Source organism: Chiloscyllium plagiosum, unplaced genomic scaffold, assembly GCF_037043375.1.
Source record: "Chiloscyllium plagiosum isolate Xiang-an unplaced genomic scaffold, Cpla_swu_hap1 HiC_scaffold_24, whole genome shotgun sequence".
NCBI classification, from domain to species: domain Eukaryota; kingdom Metazoa; phylum Chordata; class Chondrichthyes; order Orectolobiformes; family Hemiscylliidae; genus Chiloscyllium; species Chiloscyllium plagiosum.
The window spans coordinates 59,277,715-59,297,797 of NW_028270162.1; the positions used below are offsets into that span (position 1 = coordinate 59,277,715).

At 49.1% G+C, this 20,083-nt stretch overlaps 1 protein-coding gene across 2 annotated transcripts in view; it reads right to left on the reverse strand.

The window, feature by feature from the left end:
* The window catches only part of LOC148145764 (glutathione S-transferase theta-1-like), a 49,126-nt gene that overhangs the window by 19,487 nt on the left and 9,556 nt on the right, over positions 1-20,083 (reverse strand). The window contains exons 1-3 of one of the 2 annotated variants that reach the window (XM_088000231.1): positions 9,977-10,195; positions 9,385-9,472; positions 3,260-3,410 (exon numbers count right to left, since the gene is read on the reverse strand). The exons of the other annotated variant lie outside the window; for it this stretch is intronic. Coding sequence (XP_087856357.1) covers positions 3,260-3,410; positions 9,385-9,472; positions 9,977-10,088 — 351 coding nt within the window. The 5' untranslated portion in view covers positions 10,089-10,195. Of the gene's footprint in view, positions 1-3,259; positions 3,411-9,384; positions 9,473-9,976; positions 10,196-20,083 lie in introns of those variants that run through there. 2 annotated transcript variants of the gene reach the window in all.

Consider the following 20,083-nt stretch of genomic DNA (forward strand, 5'->3'; position numbering starts at 1 on the left):
TATTCCCCAATAAACATCCTCTGTAATCCTCATTAACCATCCACTGCAATCCCAATAAACATCCCCCTGTAATCCCCAAATCACCATCCCCCTGTAATCACTAATAAACACCCCCTGTAATCCCCAATAACCACCCCCCTGTAATCCCCAATAACCATTTCCCTGTAATCCCCAAAAAACCATCCACCTGTAATCCCCAAAAAACATCCCCCTGTAATTCCCCAAACACCATCCCCCTGCAATCCCCAAACACCATCCCCATGTAATCCTCAAACACCATCCCCATGTAATCCCCAATAACCATCCCCCTGTAATCCCCAATAACCATCACCCTGTATTCCCCAATAAACACCCCCTGTAATCCCCTATACCCCTCCCCCTGTAATCCGCAATAACTACACCCCTGTAATCCCCAATAAACATCCCCTGTTATCCCCAATAAACATCCCCTGTAATCCCCAATATACATTCCCCTGTAATCCCCAATAAACATCCCCTGTAATCCCCGATAAACATCCCCTGTAATCCCCAATATACATCCCCCTGTAATCCCCAATAAACATCCCCCTGTAATCCCCAATAACCATCCCACTGCAATCCACATTAACCATTCCCCTACAATCCCAAATAAACATCCCCCTGTAATCCCCAATAAACATCCCCTGTAATCCCCAATAAATTCTCCCCCTGGAATCCCCAATAACCTTCCCCCTGTAATCCCCAATAACCATCCTCCTGTAATCCCCGAATAAACATCCCCCTATAATCCCCAATAACCACCCCCCTGTAATCCCTAATAACCATTTCCCTGTAATCCCCAAAAAACCATCCACCTGTAATCCCCAAAAAACATCCCCCTGTAATTCCCCAAACACCATCCCCCTGCAATCCCCAAACACCATCCCCATGTAATCCTCAAACACCATCCCCATGTAATCCCCAATAACCATCCCCCTGTAATCCCCAATAACCATCACCCTGTATTCCCCAATAAACACCCCCTGTAATCCCCTATACCCCTCCCCTGTAATCTGCAATAACTACACCCCTGTAATCCCCAATAAACATCCCCTGTTAACCCCAATAAACATCCCCTGTAATCCCCAATATACATCCCCCTGTAATCCCCAATAAACATCCCCTGTAATCCCCGATAAACATCCCCTGTAATCCCCAATATACATCCCCCTGTAATCCCCAATAAACATCCCCCTGTAATCCCCAATAACCATCCCACTGCAATCCACATTAACCATCCCCCTGCAATCCCAAATAAACATCCCCCTGTAATCCCCAATATACATCCCCTGAAATCCCCAATAAATTCTCCCCCTGGAATCCCCAATAACCTTCCCCCTGTAATCCCCAATAACCATCCTCCTGTAATCCCCGAATAAACATCCCCCTATAATCCCCAATAACCACCCCCCTGTAATCCCTAATAACTATCCCCCTGTAATCCCCAATAAACACTCCCCCTGTAATCCCCAATATCCATTCCCCTGAAATACCCAATAACCATCCCCCTGTAATCCCAATTAACATCCCCCTGTAATCCCCAATAAACAACCCCGTTATCCCCAAAAAGCAACCTCCTGTGATCCCTAATAACCAACCCCCTGTGATCCCCAATAACCATCCCCCTGTAATCCCAATTAACATCCCCCTGTAATCCACAATAAACATCCCCCTGTAATCCCCAATAAATTCTCCCCCTGGAATCCCCAATAACCTTCCCCTTGTAATCCCCAATAACCATCCTCCTGTAATCCCCGAATAAACATCCCCTGTAATCCCCAATAAATTCTCCCCCTGGAATCCCCAATAACCATCCTCCTGTTAACCCCAATAAACATCCACCTGTAATCCCCAATAACCATCCCCCTGTAATCCCCAATAAACATCCCCTGTAATCCCCAATAAATTCTCCCCCTGGATTCCCCAATAACCTTCCCTCTGTAATACCCAATAACCATCCTCCTGTAATCCCCGAATAAACATCCCCCTGTAATCCCCAATAACCACCCCCCTGTAATCCCCAATAACTATCCCCCTGTAATCCCAAATAACCATCCCCCTGTAATCCCCAATAAACACTCCCCCTGTAATCCCCAATATCCATTCCCCTGAAATACCCAATAACCATCCCCCTGTAATCCCCAATAAACATCCCCCTGTAATCCCCAATAACCATCCCCCTGCAATCCCAAATAAACATCCCCCTGCAATCCCCAATTAACATCCCCCTGTAATCCCCAAAAACCTTCCCCTGTAATCCCCAATAAACATCTCCCTGTAATCCCCAATAACCATCCCACTGCAATCCACAATAACCATCCCCATGTAATCCCCAATAAACACTCCCCCTGCAATCCCAAATAAACATCCCCCTGCAATCGGGGAGAAAGAGAGGACTGCAGATGCTGGAGATCAGAGCTGGAAAAGCGCAGCAGGTCAGGCAGCATCCAAGGAACAGGAGAATCGACGTTTCGGGCATAAGCCCTTCTTCAGGATTCCTGAAGAAGGGCTTATGCCCGAAACGTCGATTCTCCTGTTCCTTGAATCCCCCTGCAGTCCCCAATAACAATCCCCCTGTAATTCCCAATTAACCATCCCCCTGTAATCCCCAATAAAAGCCTCCCTGTGATCCTCAATAAACATCCCCCTGTAATCCCCAGTAAACATCCCCCTGGAATCCCCAATAAACATCCCGCAGTAATGCCCAATAAATATCCCCCTGTAATCCCAATAACCATCCCCCTGTAAACCCCAATAACCATCACCCTGTAATCCCCGAATAAACATCCCTCATAATCCCCAATAAACTTCTCCCTGTAATCCCCAATAACCCTCCCCCTGTAATCCCCAATAACCATGCCCCTGTAATCCTCAATAAACATCCCCCTGTAATCCCCCATAAACATCCCTCTGGAATCCCCAATACCCCTCCCCCTGTAATCCCCAATAACCATGCCCCTGTAATCCCCAATAAACATCCCCCTGTAATCCCCAATAAACATCCCCCCGTAATCCCCAATAACCATCCTCGTGTAATCCCCAATAAACACTCCCCATCAACCCCATTAACATCCCCCTGTAATCCCCAATAAACATCCCCCTGTAATCCCCAATAACCATCCCCCTGTAATCCCCAAGAAACATTCCTGTCCTCCCCAATAAACATTCCCCATCAACCCCATTAAACATCCCCCGATAATCCCCCGTATATGTGTTCCCTATAAGACATTGGTGATGTTACCCTGAACATTTTCATCCTGCTTCCCTGATATCGAACGGTCATGTGCTGCCAGGCCAGATACTCATCCACTCGGGCACGCCTCTGGAGATCAGCCGGGTACCAGTGGTCGGGTGTCTTGTATTTACACGCCAGGTATTTGAGAATCGCCACACTTCAGGAGAGAATCAGAGAGACAGTCCGTTATTATCACTCTCTGTCAGTGTCACTCTCTATCTCGGGGTCACTCTTTGTGTCTCAGGGTCACTCTGTCTCAGGGTCACTCAGTCTGTCAGGGACACACTGTCTGTCAGGGACATGCTCTGTCTCAGTGACACTCTCTATCAAGGACACTGTCTCAGGGTCATTCTGTGTCAGGGTCATTCTGTGTCAGGGACACTCCCTGTCAGGGTTACTCTGTCTCAGCGTCACACTCTGTCTCTGGGACATCTGTCTCAGGGTCACTCTGCCTCAGGGACACACTCTGTCTCAGGGTCACTTTGTCTCAGGGACACTCTCTGTCTCAGGGACACTCTCTGTCTCAGGGTCACTTTGTCTCAGGGACACTCTGTCTCAGGGACACTCTGTGTCTCAGGGTCACTTTGTCTCAGGGACAATCTCTGTCTCAGGGTCACTTTGTCTCAGGGACACTCTGTCTCAGGGACACTCTGTATCTCAGGGTCACTTTGTCTCAGGGACACTCTCTGTCTCAGGGTCACTTTGTCTCAGGGACACTCTGTCTCAGGGACACTCCCTGTCAGGGTCACTCTGTCTCAGCGTCACACTCTGTCTCAGGGACACACTCTGTCGATGGGTCACTCTGTTTCAGGGATACATAGAACATAGAAAAATACAGCGCAGTACAGGCCCTTTGGCCCTCGATGTTGCGCCGATCCAAGCCCACCTAACCTACACTAGCCCACTATCCTCCATATGCCTATCCAATGCCCGCTTAAATGCCCATAAAGAGGGAGAGTCCACCACTGCTACTGGCAGGGCATTCCATGAACTCACGACTCGCTGAGTAAAGAACCTACCCCTAACATCTGTCCTATACCTACCACCCCTTAATTTAAAGCTATGACCCCTTGTAATAGCTGACTCCATACATGGAAAAAGGTTCTCATGGTCAACCCTATCTAAACCCCTAATCATCTTGTACACCTCTATCAAGTCACCCCTAAACCTCCTTTTCTCCAATGAAAACAACCCCAAGTGCCTCAGCCTTTCCTCATACGATCTTCCTACCATACCAGGCAACATCCTGGTAAACCTCCTCTGCACCCGTTCCAGTGCCTCCACATCCTTCCTATAGTATGGCGACCAAAACTGCACACAATACTCCAGATGCGGCCGCACCAGAGTCTTATACAACTGCAACATGACCTCAGGACTCCGGAACTCAATTCCTCTACCAATAAAAGCCAGTACGCCATATGCCTTCTTCACCGCACTATTTACCTGGGTGGCAACTTTCAGAGATCTGTGTACATGGACACCAAGATCCCTCTGCTCATCCACACTACCAAGTATCCGACCATTAGCCCAGTACCCCATCTTTTTGTTACTCCTACCAAAGTGAATCACCTCACACTTAGCTACATTGAACTCCATTTGCCACCTTTCTGCCCAGTTCTGCAGCTTATCTATATCCCGCTGTAACCTGCCACATCCTTCCTCACTGTCAACAACTCCTCCGACTTTCGTATCATCCGCAAACTTGCTCACCCAACCTTCTAACCCCTCTTCCAGGTCATTTATAAAAATGACAAACAGCAATGGTCCCAAAACAGATCCTTGCGGAACACCGCTAGTAACGGCACTCCAAGATGAGCCTTTACCATCAACTACTACCCTCTGTCTTCTTCCAGCCAGCCAACTCCTAACCAAACCTCCAACTCACCCTCAATGCCATACCTCCGTATTTTTTGCAGTAGTCTACCATGGGGAACATTATCAAACGCCTTACTAAAATCCATATACACCACATCTACCGCTTTCCCCTCGTCCACCTCCTTAGTCACCTTCTCAAAGAATTCAATAAGGTTTGTGAGGCACGACCTGCCCTTCACAAAACCATGCTGACTGTCCTTGATCACATTATTCCTATCCAGATGTTCATAAATCCTATCCCTTACAATTCTCTCTAAGACTTTGCCCACAACAGAAGTGAGACTCACCGGCCTATAGATACTAGGGTTATCCCTACTCCCCTTTTTGAACAAGGGAACCACATTTGCTAGCCTCCAATCTTCTGGCACTACTCCTGTAGACAACGAGGACATAAAAATCAAGGCCAATGGCTCTGCAATCTCCTCCCTTGCTTCCCAAAGAATCCTAGGATAAATGCCATCAGGCCCAGGGGACTTATCTATTTTCACCCTTTCCAGAATTTCCAACACCTCTTCTCTACATACCTCAAAGCCATCCATTCTACTTAATTGTGACTCAGTACTCACATTGACAACAATGTCCTGTTCCTGATTGAATACTGACAAAAAATATTCATTCAGTGTCTCCCCAATCTCTTCAGCCTCCACACGCAACTTCCCACTACTATCCTTGACTGGACCTATTCCTACCCTAGTCATTGTTTTATTCCTGACATACCTATAGAAAGCCTTTGGGTTTTCCCTAATCCTACCAACTAAGGACCTTTCATTTCCCCTCCTTGCTGCTCTTAGCTCTCTCTTCAGGTCCTTCCTGGCTACCTTATAACTCTCAATCGCCCCAATTGAACCTTCACGCCTCATCTTTACATAGGCCGCCCTCTTCCATTTAACAAGGGATTCCAATTCCTTATTAAACCACGGCTCCCTCACACAACCCTTTCCTCCCTGCCTGACAGGTACATACTTATCAAGGACACTCAATAGTTGCTCCTTGAACAAGCTCCACATATCAATTACGCCCTTGCCTTGAAGCCTACTTTTCCAAGCCACGCATCCTAGGTCGTGCCTCACCGCATCATAATTTCCCTGCCCCCAGCTATAACTCTTGCCCTGCAGTGCACACTTATCCCTCTCCATCACTAGAGTAAAAGTAACCGAATTGTGGTCACTGTCCCCAAAGTGCTCACCTACCTCCAATTCTAATACCTGGCCTGGTTCGTTACCCAGAACCAAATCCAGTATGGCCTCACCTCTTGTTGGCCTACCTACATATTGTGTCAGGAAACCCTCCTGCACACATTGGACAAACACTGACCCATCTAACGAACTTGAGCTATAGCTTTCCCAGTCAATATCAGGAAAGTTAAAGTCCCCCATAACAACCACCCTATTACTTTCACTCTTCTCCTAATCATCCTCGCAATCCTTTCTTCTACGTCTCTAGGACTATTAGGAGGCCTGTAGAAAACTCCTAACAGGGTGACCTCACCTTTCCTATTCCTAACCTCAGCCCAAACTACCTCAGATGGCGAGTTTTCATCCATCGTCCTTTCCACCGCTGTAATACGATCTTTGACAAGCAATGCCACACCTCCCCCTCTTTTACCCCCATCTCTGACCCTACTAAAACATTTAAACCCTGGAACCTGCAACAGCCAATCCTGTCCCTGTTCTAGCCATGTCTCCGTAATAGCCACAACATTGAAGTATACACACTTCAAGCCACTTTCCTGTTTACAGGCACCCTCCTTTGAGATTGATGCCATGTTCCTAACCTCCCTACACTCCAGGTCCTGCACCCTAAAGCTACAGTCTAGGTTTCCATGCCCCTGCAGAGTTAGTTTAAACCCCCCCCAAGAGCACTAGCAAACCTCCCCCCAAGGATACTGGTGCCCCTCAGGTTCAGGTGCAGACCATCCTGTTTATAGAGGTCCCACCTTCCCCAGAAAGAACCCCAGTTATCCAAATCCCGGAATCCCTCCCTCCTGCACCATCCCTGTAGCCACGCATTTAACTGTTCTCTCTCCCTATTCCTCAACTCTCTATCACGTGGCACTGTGTCTCAGGGACACTGTCTCAGGGTCACTCTCTGTCCCAGGGTCACTCTGTGTGTCAGGGACACTGTCTCAGGGTCACTCTGTCTCAGGGTCACACACTGTCTCTGGGACACTGAGTGTCAGGGAAAATGTCTCAGGGTCACTCTGTGTCAGGGACACTCTCTGTGTCAGGGTCACTCTCTGTCTCAGGGACAACGTCTCAGGGTCACTCTGTGTCTCAGGGACAATGTCTCAGGGTCACTCTGTCTCAGGGTCACTCTATGTGTCAGGGACACTGTCTCAGGGTCACACTGTCTCAGGGTCACTCTCTGTCTCAGGTTCACTCTGTCTCAGGGTCAGTGTGTGTGTTAGGGTCACACTCTGTCTCAGAGTCACTCTGTCTCAGGGTCACTCTCTGTCTCAGGGAACCTCTCTGTCTCAGCGACAATGTCTCAGGGTCACTCTCTGTCTCAGGGACACTCTCTGTCTCAGGGTCACTCTCTGTGTCAGGGTCACTCTCTGTCTCAGGGACAATGTCTCAGGGTCACTCTGTGCGTAAGAGACGCTGTCTCAAGGTCACACTGTCTCAGGGACACTGTGTGTGTCAGGGTCACTCTCTGTCTCAGGGTCACTCTGTCTCAGGGACACTCTCTGTCTCAGGACATTCTCTGTCTCAGGGTCACTCTGTCTCAGGGTCACTCTGTCTCAGGAACAATGTCTCAGGGACACTCTGTCTCAGGGACACTGTCTCAGGGACACTGTCTCAGGGTCACTCTCTGTCTCAGGGACACTCTGTCAAAGGGACACTGTCTCTGGGTCACTCTCTGTCTCAGGGTCACTCTGTCTCAGGGACACTGTCTCAGGGTCACTCTCTGTCCCAGGGTCACTCTGTGTGTCAGGGACACTGTCTCAGGGTCACTCTGTCTCAGGGTCACACACTGTCTCTGGGACACTGAGTGTCAGGGAAAATGTCTCAGGGTCACTCTGTGTCAGGGACACTCTCTGTGTCAGGGTCACTCTCTGTCTCAGGGACAACGTCTCAGGGTCACTCTGTGTCTCAGGGACAATGTCTCAGGGTCACTCTGTCTCAGGGTCACTCTATGTGTCAGGGACACTGTCTCAGGGTCACACTGTCTCAGGGTCACTCTCTGTCTCAGGTTCACTCTGTCTCAGGGTCAGTGTGTGTGTTCGGGTCACACTCTGTCTCAGAGTCACTCTGTCTCAGGGTCACTCTCTGTCTCAGGGAACCTCTCTGTCTCAGGGACAATGTCTCAGGATCACTCCCTGTCTCAGGGACACTCTCTGTCTCAGGTTCACTCTGTCTCAGGGTCAGTGTGTGTGTTAGGGTCACACTCTGTCTCAGAGTCACTCTGTCTCAGGGTCACTCTCTGTCTCAGGGAACCTCTCTGTCTCAGCGACAATGTCTCAGGGTCACTCTCTGTCTCAGGGACACTCTCTGTCTCAGGGTCACTCTCTGTGTCAGGGTCACTCTCTGTCTCAGGGACAATGTCTCAGGGTCACTCTGTGCGTAAGAGACGCTGTCTCAAGGTCACACTGTCTCAGGGACACTGTGTGTGTCAGGGTCACTCTCTGTCTCAGGGTCACTCTGTCTCAGGGACACTCTCTGTCTCAGGACATTCTCTGTCTCAGGGTCACTCTGTCTCAGGGTCACTCTGTCTCAGGAACAATGTCTCAGGGACACTGTCTCAGGGACACTGTCTCAGGGACACTGTCTCAGGGTCACTCTCTGTCTCAGGGACACTCTGTCAAAGGGACACTGTCTCAGGGACACTCTGTCAAAGGGACACTGTCTCTGGGTCACTCTCTGTCTCAGGGTCACTCTGTCTCAGGGATACTCTGTCTCAGGGACACTCTCTGTCTCAGGGTCACTCTTTGTCTCAGGATCACTCTGTTTCAGGGACACTCTGTCTCAGGGACACTCTGTCTCAGGGACACTCTGTCTCAGGATCACACTCTGTCTCAGGGTCACTCTCTGTCTCAGGGACACTCTGTCTCAGGAACAATGCCTCAGGGACACTCTGTCTCAGGGACACTGTCTCAGGGACACTCTCTGTCTCAGGGTCGCTCTGTCTCAGGGACACTCTCTGTCTCAGGGTCACTCTGTCTCAGGGACACTCTGTCTCAGGGACACTGTCTCAGGGTCACTCTCTGTCTCAGGGACAGAGCAGTGTTTGTTTTGAACACAGAAGCATGCCCTCACCTCTCTCCCATGGTGAAAGCTCCATCCTTGAGCGCTGGCACCAGTCTGAGGGGATTCACTTTGCCAAAGTCCTCACTGTACTGCTGACCTGCAGACAATACAAGACACAGGAAACTGGAGCAGATGGTAACAGGCAGTTTCACATGCCCCACGGTGACACCTCACCTATCCATGGGACAGCCTGATTGGGGATTGGGGGGAAGGGAGCGGGAGGGCGAGGGGGAGGGGGAGGGAGAGGAGGGGGTGGAGGGTGAGGGAAGGGGGGAGACTGATCAGGGAGAGATCAGAGAGGTGGTGATGAAGGCGTGACAGAGGGAAAGAAAAGGAGAGGGAGGCAAACTTGAGAGAAATATTAGGGGGAGAAGCAGAGAGTGCTGGAGAAACGCAGCAGGTCTGGGCAATTCCGATAGAGCCAGAATGAACATTTTGGGCTCCAGTGCAGCTCCTGTTCAGAACTGAGTTTGAGATTTACTCCATCCACAGTCCTTCACCCTGATAAGCAGAGCTGCAGAGTGGCAGGAGAGAGGAATGAAAACAGATTTCCTACAATCTAGCAGAGACAGCTGAGGTCAGAGTGAGCTCTCTGTCCTACCTGCAAACAGATCGACCTGCTTAAACTCAAACGCAATGTTATTCTTCTTGGCGAAAATGTAGACAGCCCGGCAGGGCTGTGAGTGCAGATCCAAGTACAGCTCCAAACCCATGCTGCTGCTTCCAGACTTTGCAGAATAACAAGACTCAGGGAATCAGCAGCTCAGTCTTTGTCTGATGTCAAACCAATCCCTCCCCCAGTTCCCACAAACACACAGCAGAGAGGAAGGGACTGAAGGTTAAGTGGGACAGTGTGTGTGTGTGTGTGTGTGTGTGGGGGGGGGGTGGGGGTGGGGAGGGGGGGGTTGGGGGTTGCTGGGTGCAGTGCCTCATAGTTCACTCGGGAGTTCAACTTGCTTTCTATTTGCTGACTGTGTAAAGGTGAAGTTAGACAGACAGTACAACACCTTGTCACCTGCTCAGACTGCCCACCATTGGCCCCTGTTGGCAGGTAGCTACTGAACCCGTTTGGTTCAGAATGGAATTGTATCGGGGTCTGAGCCAACACAGACTATATTGGTAGGACAACCCAGGGCAGGACTTATACCCTTAATGGTAAGGTCCGAGGGAGTGTTGCTGAACAAAGAGACCTTGGAGTGCAGCTTCATAGCTCCTTGAAAGTGGAGTCGCAGGTAGGAAGGATAGTGAAGAAGGTGTTTGGTATGCTTTCCTTTATTGGTCAGAGTATTGAGTAGAGCAGTTGGGAGGTCATGTTGTGACTGTACAGGACACTGGTTAGGCCACTGTTGGAATGTTGCGTACAGTTCTGGTCTCCCCACTATAAAAAAGATGCTGTTAAGCTTGAAAGGGGTTCAAAAAAAGATTTATAAGGACGTTGCCAGGATTGAAGAGTTTGAGCTATAGGGAGCGGTTGAATGGGATGGAACTGTTTTCCCTGGAGCGTCGGAGGCTGAGGGGTGACCTTACAGAGGTTTACAAAATTATGAGGGGCATGGATAGGGTAAATAGGCAAAGTATTTTCCCTGGGGTCGGGGAGTCCAGAACTAGAGGGCATAGGTTTAGGGTGAGAGGGGAAAGATATAAAATAGACCTAAGGGGCAACCTTTTCACACAGAGGGTGGTACGCGTATGGAATGAGCTGCCAGAGGAAGTGGTGGAGGCTGGTACAATTGCTACATTTAAAAGGCTTTTGGATGGGTATATGAATAGGAAGGGTTTGGAGGGATATGGGCCGGGTGCTGGCAGGTGGGACGAGATGAGTTTGGGGTATCTGGTCGGCATGGACGGGTTGGACCGAAGGGTCTCTTTCTTTGCTGTCCATCTCTATGCCCAGCCATTCAATGTGATCATGGCTGATCGTCCAACTCAGTCCCCCGTTCCTGCTTTCTCCCCACGCCCTTTGACCCCTGCATCCCAAAGAGCTAAATCTCACTCTTTCTCGATAAACTGACTGTCCTTAAAGAGAAAGTCTTTTAAACATCAGAAAACGACATGTCCCATCCAGCTGAGTAGGTGTTTGGGCATTAGTTAGCTGAAAGTTACATTTGTATACGGTTGGTTCTGTGATAACGTGGGTAGTTCCGTTCTGTTGCAACCCCGTGTTATAAGAAAATCGCGCAGTAGCAGCACCATTGAAACTAATGGGGCCGGGTTCACATTCTCAACAAACTACGTTTTCAAAGTTCACCGTGCCCCCAATTTGTCAATCCAGTGACAGCGAGTTTGCATTAATGAAATGTGCGTTATAGCAGAGCGGCCTGTAGCTGAGTGTAAGGAGGTGAGCAGGGACGGGCTGCCTCAATCTGAGCTGTCATCCAGCTCGCAATGTTTAACTTTCGCAATTCCACTGGGTGGCTGTCCAAACGCCGCTCCCCCACCCCCCCAACCTCCCCTCCCCTGGCATGGTCTTGGCCAGGCACCAAACCCTTTGTGCTGTGTGTGCTCTTTGAATGAACTTTGAACCTTGCTGGGGAGTAAGGTCCACTCCATGCTGCCTGCCTATCAGGCAGTGCCCAGCCTTCCCATTTCTCATCAATCCTTGCCAATTCCACCAATAAAGGGGGTTTTAACAGAAAACAGAAAGTCAGGAGAGAGACAAACAGTCCATTTCAAAACGATGGAACGGTCACGAGAGAGGAGTCATCATTCACAGTGTTTCCCCATTGATTGTTGAATGGGTGACCAGGGGAGGCAGATGGAGTCATCGCTAATGGAAGAGGCCAGCACATCAGAGTAAAAGGGAAGGCTGAAGCTGTCGCACCAATCTTCAGCCAGAAGGGCCAAGTCGATGGACCATCTCGGGCTCCTCCAGTGCTTCCCAGCATCACAGTCTTCAGACCATTCCATTCATTCCATGTCAGGTCGAGAAACAGTTGGAAACACTGGCTAAAAGAACAAAGAGCATTACAGCACAGGAACAGGCCCTTTGATGCTCCACGTCTGCACTGATCCAGATCCTCTATCGAAACCTGTCGCCTATTTTCTAAGGATCTGTATCCCTCTACTCCCTCCCCATTCACGTATCTGCCCAGATACATCTTAAATGATGCTATCGTCTCTACCACCTCCACTGGCAACGTGTTCCAGGCACCCACCACCCTCTGTGTAGAGAACTTTCCACGTATATCTCCCTTAAACTTTTCTTGTTGAACTCATGACCCCTAGTAACTGAGGCCCCCACTCTGGGGAAAAAGCTTCTTGCTATCCACCCTGTCCATGACTCTCATGATTTTGTAGGCCTCAATCAGGTCCCCCCTCAACCTCCGTCTTTCTAATGAACCTAATCCTAACCTACTCGAGCTCCCTTCCTAGCTAGCGCCCTCCATACCAGGCAACATCCTGGTGAACCTCCTCTGCATCCTCTCCAAAGCATCCACATCCTGTTGGTAATGTGGCGACCAGAACTGTACGCAGTATTCCAAGTGTGGCCGAACCAAAGTCCTATACAACTGGAACATGACCTGCCAACTCTTGTACTCAATACCCCGCCCGATGAAGGAAAGCAGGCCATATGCCTCCTTGACCATTCCCCTTCAGGGAACAATGGACCTAAACACCCAGATCTCTCTGTACACTAACTTCCCCAGGACTTTTCCATTTACCGTATAGGTCGCTCTTGAATTGGATCGTACAAAATGCATCACCTCACATTTGCCCGGATTGAACTCCATCTGCCATTTCTCTGCCCAACTCTCCAATCTATCTGTATTCCGCTGTATTCTCTGACAGAGCCCTTCACTATCTGCTACTCCACAATCTTGGTGCCATCTGCAAACTTGCTAACCAGACCACCCATACCTGCCTCCAGACCATTGATGTATATCACAAACAACAGTGGTCCCAACACGGATCCCTGTGGGACACCACTGCTCACAGGGCTCCATTTTGAGGAGCTCCCTTCCACTACTCCTCTCTGTCTCCTGCTGCCCAGCCAGTTCTCTATCCATCTCTCTGGTACACCCTGGATCCCATGTGACTTCACTTTCTCCATCAGCCTTCAATGGGGAACCTTATCAAACTCCTTACTGATGTCCATATATATGACATCTACAGTCCTTCCCTCATAATCAACTTTTGTCCTTTTCTCAAAGAATTCTATTAAGTTGGTCAGACATGGCCTTCCCTGCACAAAGCCATGTTGCCTATCACTGATTTCCTTCCAAATGTAAATAGATCCCATCCCTCAGTATCTTCTCCAGCAGCTTCCCTAAAGCTGATGTCAGGCTCACTGGTCTACAATTACCTGGATTATCCCTGCTACCCTTCCTAAACAAGGAGACAACATTAGCAATTCTCCAGTCCTCCAGGACCTACCCATGCTCAAGGATGCTGCAAAGAAATCTGTTAAGGCCCCAGCTATTTCCTCTCTCACTTCCCCCAATAACCTGGGATAGACCCCATCCGGACCTGGGGACTTGTCCACCTTAACGCTTTTTACAATATCCAACACTTCCTCCCTCCTTCTCCCGACTTGACCTAAAGTAATCAAACATCCATCCCCAACCTCAGCATCCGTCTTGTCCCTCTCTTCAGTGAATACTGACGCAAAGTACTCATTAGGAATCTCAGCCATTTTCTCTGACACCACACATAACCTTCCTCCTTTGTCCTTGAATGGGACAACCCCCCTTTCTCTAATTGCTTCTTATTCCCTTGCCCCTTACATATGAATAAAAGGCTTTATGATTTTCCTTAACCTTGTTTGCTGAAGATATTCCATGACCCCTTTCAGCCCTCTTCATTCCTCATTTCAGATTGGTCCTACATTCCAAATATTCCTCTAAAGCTCCGTCTGTCTTCAGTCACCGGGACATTGTGTATGCTTCCTTTTTCCTCTTAGCGAGTCTCACAATTTCGCTTTTCATCCATGGTTCCCTAATCTTACCATTTCTATCTCTCATTTACACAGGGACATTTCTGTCCTGAACTCTAATCAATCTCTCTTTAAAAGCCTCCCACCGTGAGCGGCATATGGTGGCACAGTGGTTAGCACTGCTGCCTCACAGCACCAGAGACCCGGGTTCAATTCCCGCCTCAGGCGACTGACTGTGTGGAGTTTGCACGTTCTCCCCGTGTCTGCGTGGGTCTCCTCTGGGTGATCCGGTTTCCTCCCACAGTCCAAAGATGTGCAGGTCAGGTGAATTGGCCATGCTAAATTGCCCGTAGTGTTAGGTAAAAGGGGTAAATGTAGGGGTATGGGTGGGTTGTGCTTCGGCGGGGCTGTGTGGACTTGTTGGGCCAAAGGGCCTGTTTTCACACTGTAAGTAATATAATCTATCAAATGTAGATTTACCCTCAAACAGCTGCTCCCAATCCACCTTCCCCAGCTCCTGCCGAAGTTCGGTATAATTGGCCTTCCCCCAATTTAGCTTTTCCTTGAGGACCACTCTCGTCTTTGTCCATGAGTATTCTAACACTTAAGGAATTGTGATCACTATTCCCAAAGTAATCCCCTCCTGATACTTCAACCACCTGGTCAGGCTCAATCCCAACACCAGGCCCAGCATGGCCCCTTCCTGAGTTGGACTATTCACATACTGCTCTGGAAAGCCCTCCTGGATGCTCCTTCCAAATTATGCTCCATCTAGGCCTCTAACACGAAGTGAATCCCAGTCAATGTTGGGAAAATAAACATCTCCTGTCACCAACACCCTATTGCTGCTACATCTTTCCATAATCTGTTGACATATTTGTCTCTGTCTCACGCTCGCTGTTGGGAGGCCTGTAGTACAGCCCCAACATTGTTACTGTACCCTTCCTATTTCTGAACTCTGTCCAATATGCCTCACTGCTCGAGTCCTCCATAGTGCCCTCCTTCAGCACAGCTGTGATATCCTCTCTGACCAGTAATGCAGCTCCTCTACTCCTTTTACATCCCTCTCTATCCCACCTGAAGCATCGATATCCTGGGATATTTAGTTGCCAATCATGCCCTTCCCTCAATCAAGTCTCAGTAATAGTAATAACATCATACTCCCAGGTACTAATCCAAGCCCTAAGTTCATCTGCCTTACCTACTATGCTTTTTTCATTAAAACAAATGCACCTCAGACCAGCAGTGCCTTTGTGTTCATCACCTGCTCCCTGTCTACTCTTCCCCTTAGTCACGCTGACTTCATTATCGAGTTCCTCACAGGCTTTAGTTACTACCTCCTTGCTGTCCACTAACCTGCTCATTTGGTTCCCATCCCCCTCCCACATTAGTTTAAACCCTCCCCAATAGGGTTGGCAAAAGCACCCACTAGGCCATTGGTTCCAGCCCTGCCCAGGTGTAGACCACCTGCTTTGTGATAGTCCCACCTTCCCCAGATCCAGTCCCAATGTCCCGAAAGTCTGAACCCCTCCCTCCTGCACGATCTCTCAAACCCCGCATTCATCCTGCCTCGTCTTTCATTTCTACCCTGACTACCTCTGAGGTCCTACTCTTTAACTTGGCTCCTAACTCCCTAAATTCTGCTTGTAGGACCTCATCCCATTTATTATCGATATCATCGGGGCCTACATGCACAACAACAGCCGGCTGTTCACCTTCCCCCTTCAGAATGTCCTGCAGCCAATCTGAGACATCCCTGTGCCATGGGCTAGCCAGCACAGAAATGAAAACCATAGGCAGGATGAACAAGTGGGTTAAAGGATGGTGGAGGAGGGCGGGGGTTCAGATTTGTGGGACATTGGGACCGGTTCTGGGGAAGGTGGGATTATTACAAATTGGATGGTCTATATGTGAACCAGACTGGAACTAATGTTCTTGGGGGAGTTTTTGCTCCTGCTTTTGGGGAGGTTATAAACTAATTTGGCAGGAGGGGGCTGGGAACCAGAAGAGAAGGCTACTAGACAGTGAGGTGGACACTGGAGACTGTCAGGATCACAAAGTTAGCATTACCAAGGGGAAGAGGAGGCAGTGAGCAGATGAATGCAAAAGAACTGACGGCCTGAAGTGCATCTACTTTAATGCAAGGAGTATAGTGGGTAAGGCAGATGTACTTAGGATTTGGATTAGTACCTGGGAGTATGACGTTGTTGTGATCACAGAGACTTGGTTGAAGGAAGGGCGTGATTGGCAAATAAATGTTCCAGGACATAGATGCTTCAGACAGGACAGGGAGGGGAGTAAAATGGGGGGGAGGAGTTGCATTGCTGGTCAGGGATGATATCAGGGCTGTGCTAAAGGGCGACACTATGGGGGGCTTGAGCAGTGCGGCATTATGGGTGGAGCTGAGAAATAAGTTAAATTGTTGGCGCTGTATTACAGGCCTTCGAACGGTGAGCGTGAGGTCGAAGAACAAATAGGTGAACAGATTATGGAAAGGTGTCGAGGCAACAGGGTGGTGGTAATGGGAGATTTTAATTTTCCCAACATTGACTGGGATACACTTAGTATCAGAGGTCTGGTCGGGGCAGAATTTGTAAGGAACGTCCAGGCAAGTTTTCTAGAGCAGTATGTCAATATTCTGACAAGGGAAGGGGTCATATTGGAGCTGGTGTTGGGGAATGCATCAGGCCAGGTGATCGAAGTTGCAGTGGGGGATTTGTTTGGGAATAGTGACCACAATTCTGTAAGCTTTAGAATACTCATAGACAAAGATGAGAATGGTCCTCGGCAACGAGTGCTAAACTGGGCCAAGGCCAATTATATCAAAATTAGGCAGGAGCTGGGAAATGTGGATTGGACACAGCTATTTGAAGGAAAGTCAATGTTTGATATGTGGGAGGCTTTCAAAGATAGATTAGATTAGATTAGATTAGATTACAGTGTGGCAACAGGCCCTTCGGCCCAACAAGTCCACACCGCCCCGCCGAAGGGCAACCCACCCAGACCCCTGCATTTACCCCTTACCTAACACTACGGGCAATTTAGCATGGCCAATTTACCTGACCTGCACATCTTTGGACTGTGGGAGGAAACCAGAGCACCCGGAGGAAACCCACGCAGACACGGGGAGAACGTGCAAACTCCACACAGTCAGTCGCCTGAGGCGGGAATTGAACCCGGGTCTCTGGTGCTGTGAGGCAGCAGTGCTAACCACTGTGCCACCGTGCTGCCCATAATAGGTTGAAGATAGAGCAGGATAGGCATGTCCCTTTCAAAACAAGGGATAGGAAAGGTAAGATTTGTGAATTGTGGATGACAGGAGAAATTGTGCGACTAGCCAAGAGGAAAAGGGAAGCGTACATAACGTCCAGGCAGCTCAGAACAGAATGGGTCTTGGAGGAATATCGGGAGAGTAGGACCAATCTTAAATGAGGAATCAAGCGGCTAAAAGGGGTCATGCAATAACTTTAGCGAGCAGAATTAAGGAGAATCCCAAGGTCTTTTACTCTTATATAAGAAGCAAGAGGGTAACCAGAGAAAGGGTTGGTCCACTAAAGGATAAGGAAGGAAGGTTGTGTGTCGAACCTGAGAAAATGGGTGAGATTCTCAATGATTACTTTGCATCAGTGATCACTGAGGAGAGGGACATGATGAATGTTGAGGTTAGAGATAGAAGTTTGTTTATTCTGGATCCTGTTGACATAGGGCAGGAAGATGTATTGGGTAGGCTAAAGGATATTAAGGTAGACAGATCCCCAGGACTGGATGGGACCTAGCCCAGATTGATGAGGGAGGTGAGAGAGGAAATCGCTGAGCCCCTGGGAACCCTCCAACCACATGGGGTGAATGTAGATTTCTCCAGCTTCCTCATTTCCCCTCCCCCCACCTTACCTCAGTCCCAGACCCCGGACTCAGCACCGCCTTCTTGACATGCAATCTTCTTCCCAACCTCTCCATCCCCACCCCCTCTCCGGCCTATCACCCTCACCCTCACCTCCTTCCACCTGTCGTATTCCCAGCGCCCCTCCCCCAAATCCCCTCGCCCCCACCACCTTTTATCTCAGCCCGCTTGGCACACCAGCCTCATTCCTGAAGAAGGGCTGATGCCCGAAACGTCGATTCTCCTGCTCCTCGGATGCTGCCTGGCCTGCTGCATGTTTCCAGCACCACACTTATCAACCCTGATCAGGTATCCCCGAGAACTCTGTGGGAAGCGAGAGAAGTGATTGTGGGCCTCTTACTGAGATATTTGTATCATCGATAGTCACAGGTGAGGTGCCAGAAGACTGGAGGTTGGCTAACGTGGTGCCACTGTTTAAGAAGGGTGGTAAGGACAAGCCAGGGAACTATAAACCGGTGAGCCTGACCTCGGTGGTGGGCAAGTTGTTGGAGGGAATCCTGAGGGACAGGATGTACATGTATTTGGAAAGGCAAGGACTGATTAGGGTTAGTCAACATGGCTTTGTGTGTGGGAAATCATGTCTCACAAACTTGATTGAGTTTTTTGAAGAAGTAACAAAGAGGGCAGAGCAGTAGATGTGATCTATATGGACTTCAGTAAGGCGTTCAACAAGGTCCCCCATGGGAGACTGATTAGCAAGGTTAGATCTCATGGAATACAGGGAGAACTAGCCATTTGGATACAGAACTGGCTCAAAGGTAGAAGACAGAGGGTGGTGGAGGAGGGTTGTTTTTCAGACTGGAGGCCTGTGACCAGTGGAGTGCCACAAGGATCGGTGCTGGGCCCTCTACTTTTTGTCATTTACATAAATGATTTGGATGCGAGCATAAGAGGTACAGTTAGTAAGTTTGCAGATGACACCACAATTGGAGGTGTAGTGGACAGCAAAGAGGGTTATCTCAGATGACAACAGGATCTGGACCAGATGGGCCAATGGGCTGAGAAGTGGCAGATGGAGTTTAATTCAGATAAATGTGAGGTGCTGCATTTTGGGAAAGCTAATCTGAGCAGGACTTATACACTTAATGGTAAGGTCCTAGGGAGTGTTGCTGAACAAAGAGACCTCGGAGTGCAGGTTCATAGCTCCTTGAAAGTGGAGTCGCAGGTAGATAGGATAATGAAGAAGATGCTTTCCTTTATTGGTCAGAGTATTGAGTACAGGAGTTGGGAGGTCATGTTGCGGCTGTACAGGACATTGGTTAGGCCACTGTTGGAATATTGCTTGCAATTCTGGTCTCCTTCCTATCGGAAAGATGTTGTGAAACTTGAAAGAGTTCAGAAAAGATTTACAAGGATGTTGCCAGGGTTGGAGGATCTGAGCTACAGGGAGAGGCTGAACAGGCTGGGGCTGTTTTCCCTGGAACGTCGGAGGCTGAGGTGTGACCTTATAGACGTTTACAAAATTATGAGGGGCATGGATAGGATAAATAGGCAAAGTATTTTCCCTGGGGTCGGGGAGTCCAGAACTAGAGGGCATAGGTTTAGGGTGAGAGGGGAAAGATATAAAAGAGACCTAAGGGGCAACTTTTTCATGCAGAGGGTGGTACGTGTATGGAATGAGCTGCCAGAGGAAGTGGTGGAGGCTGGTACAATTGCAACACTTAAGAGGCATTTGGATGGGTATATGAATAGGAAGGGTTTGAGGGATATGGGCCGGGTGCTGGCAGGTGGGACTAGATTTGGTTGGGATATCTGGTCGGCATGGACGGGTTGGGCCGAAGGGTCTGTTTCCATGCTGTACATCTCTATGACTCTGTGACTCTAATTTCTGGATCGGGGTGGCTACTTCCTAGTCACCCCTTCTTGCAATAACATTTCTGTAAAATTCGCTGCTTCAGAATTTGACTCGGACTGAAATTTATTATATTGTGAGC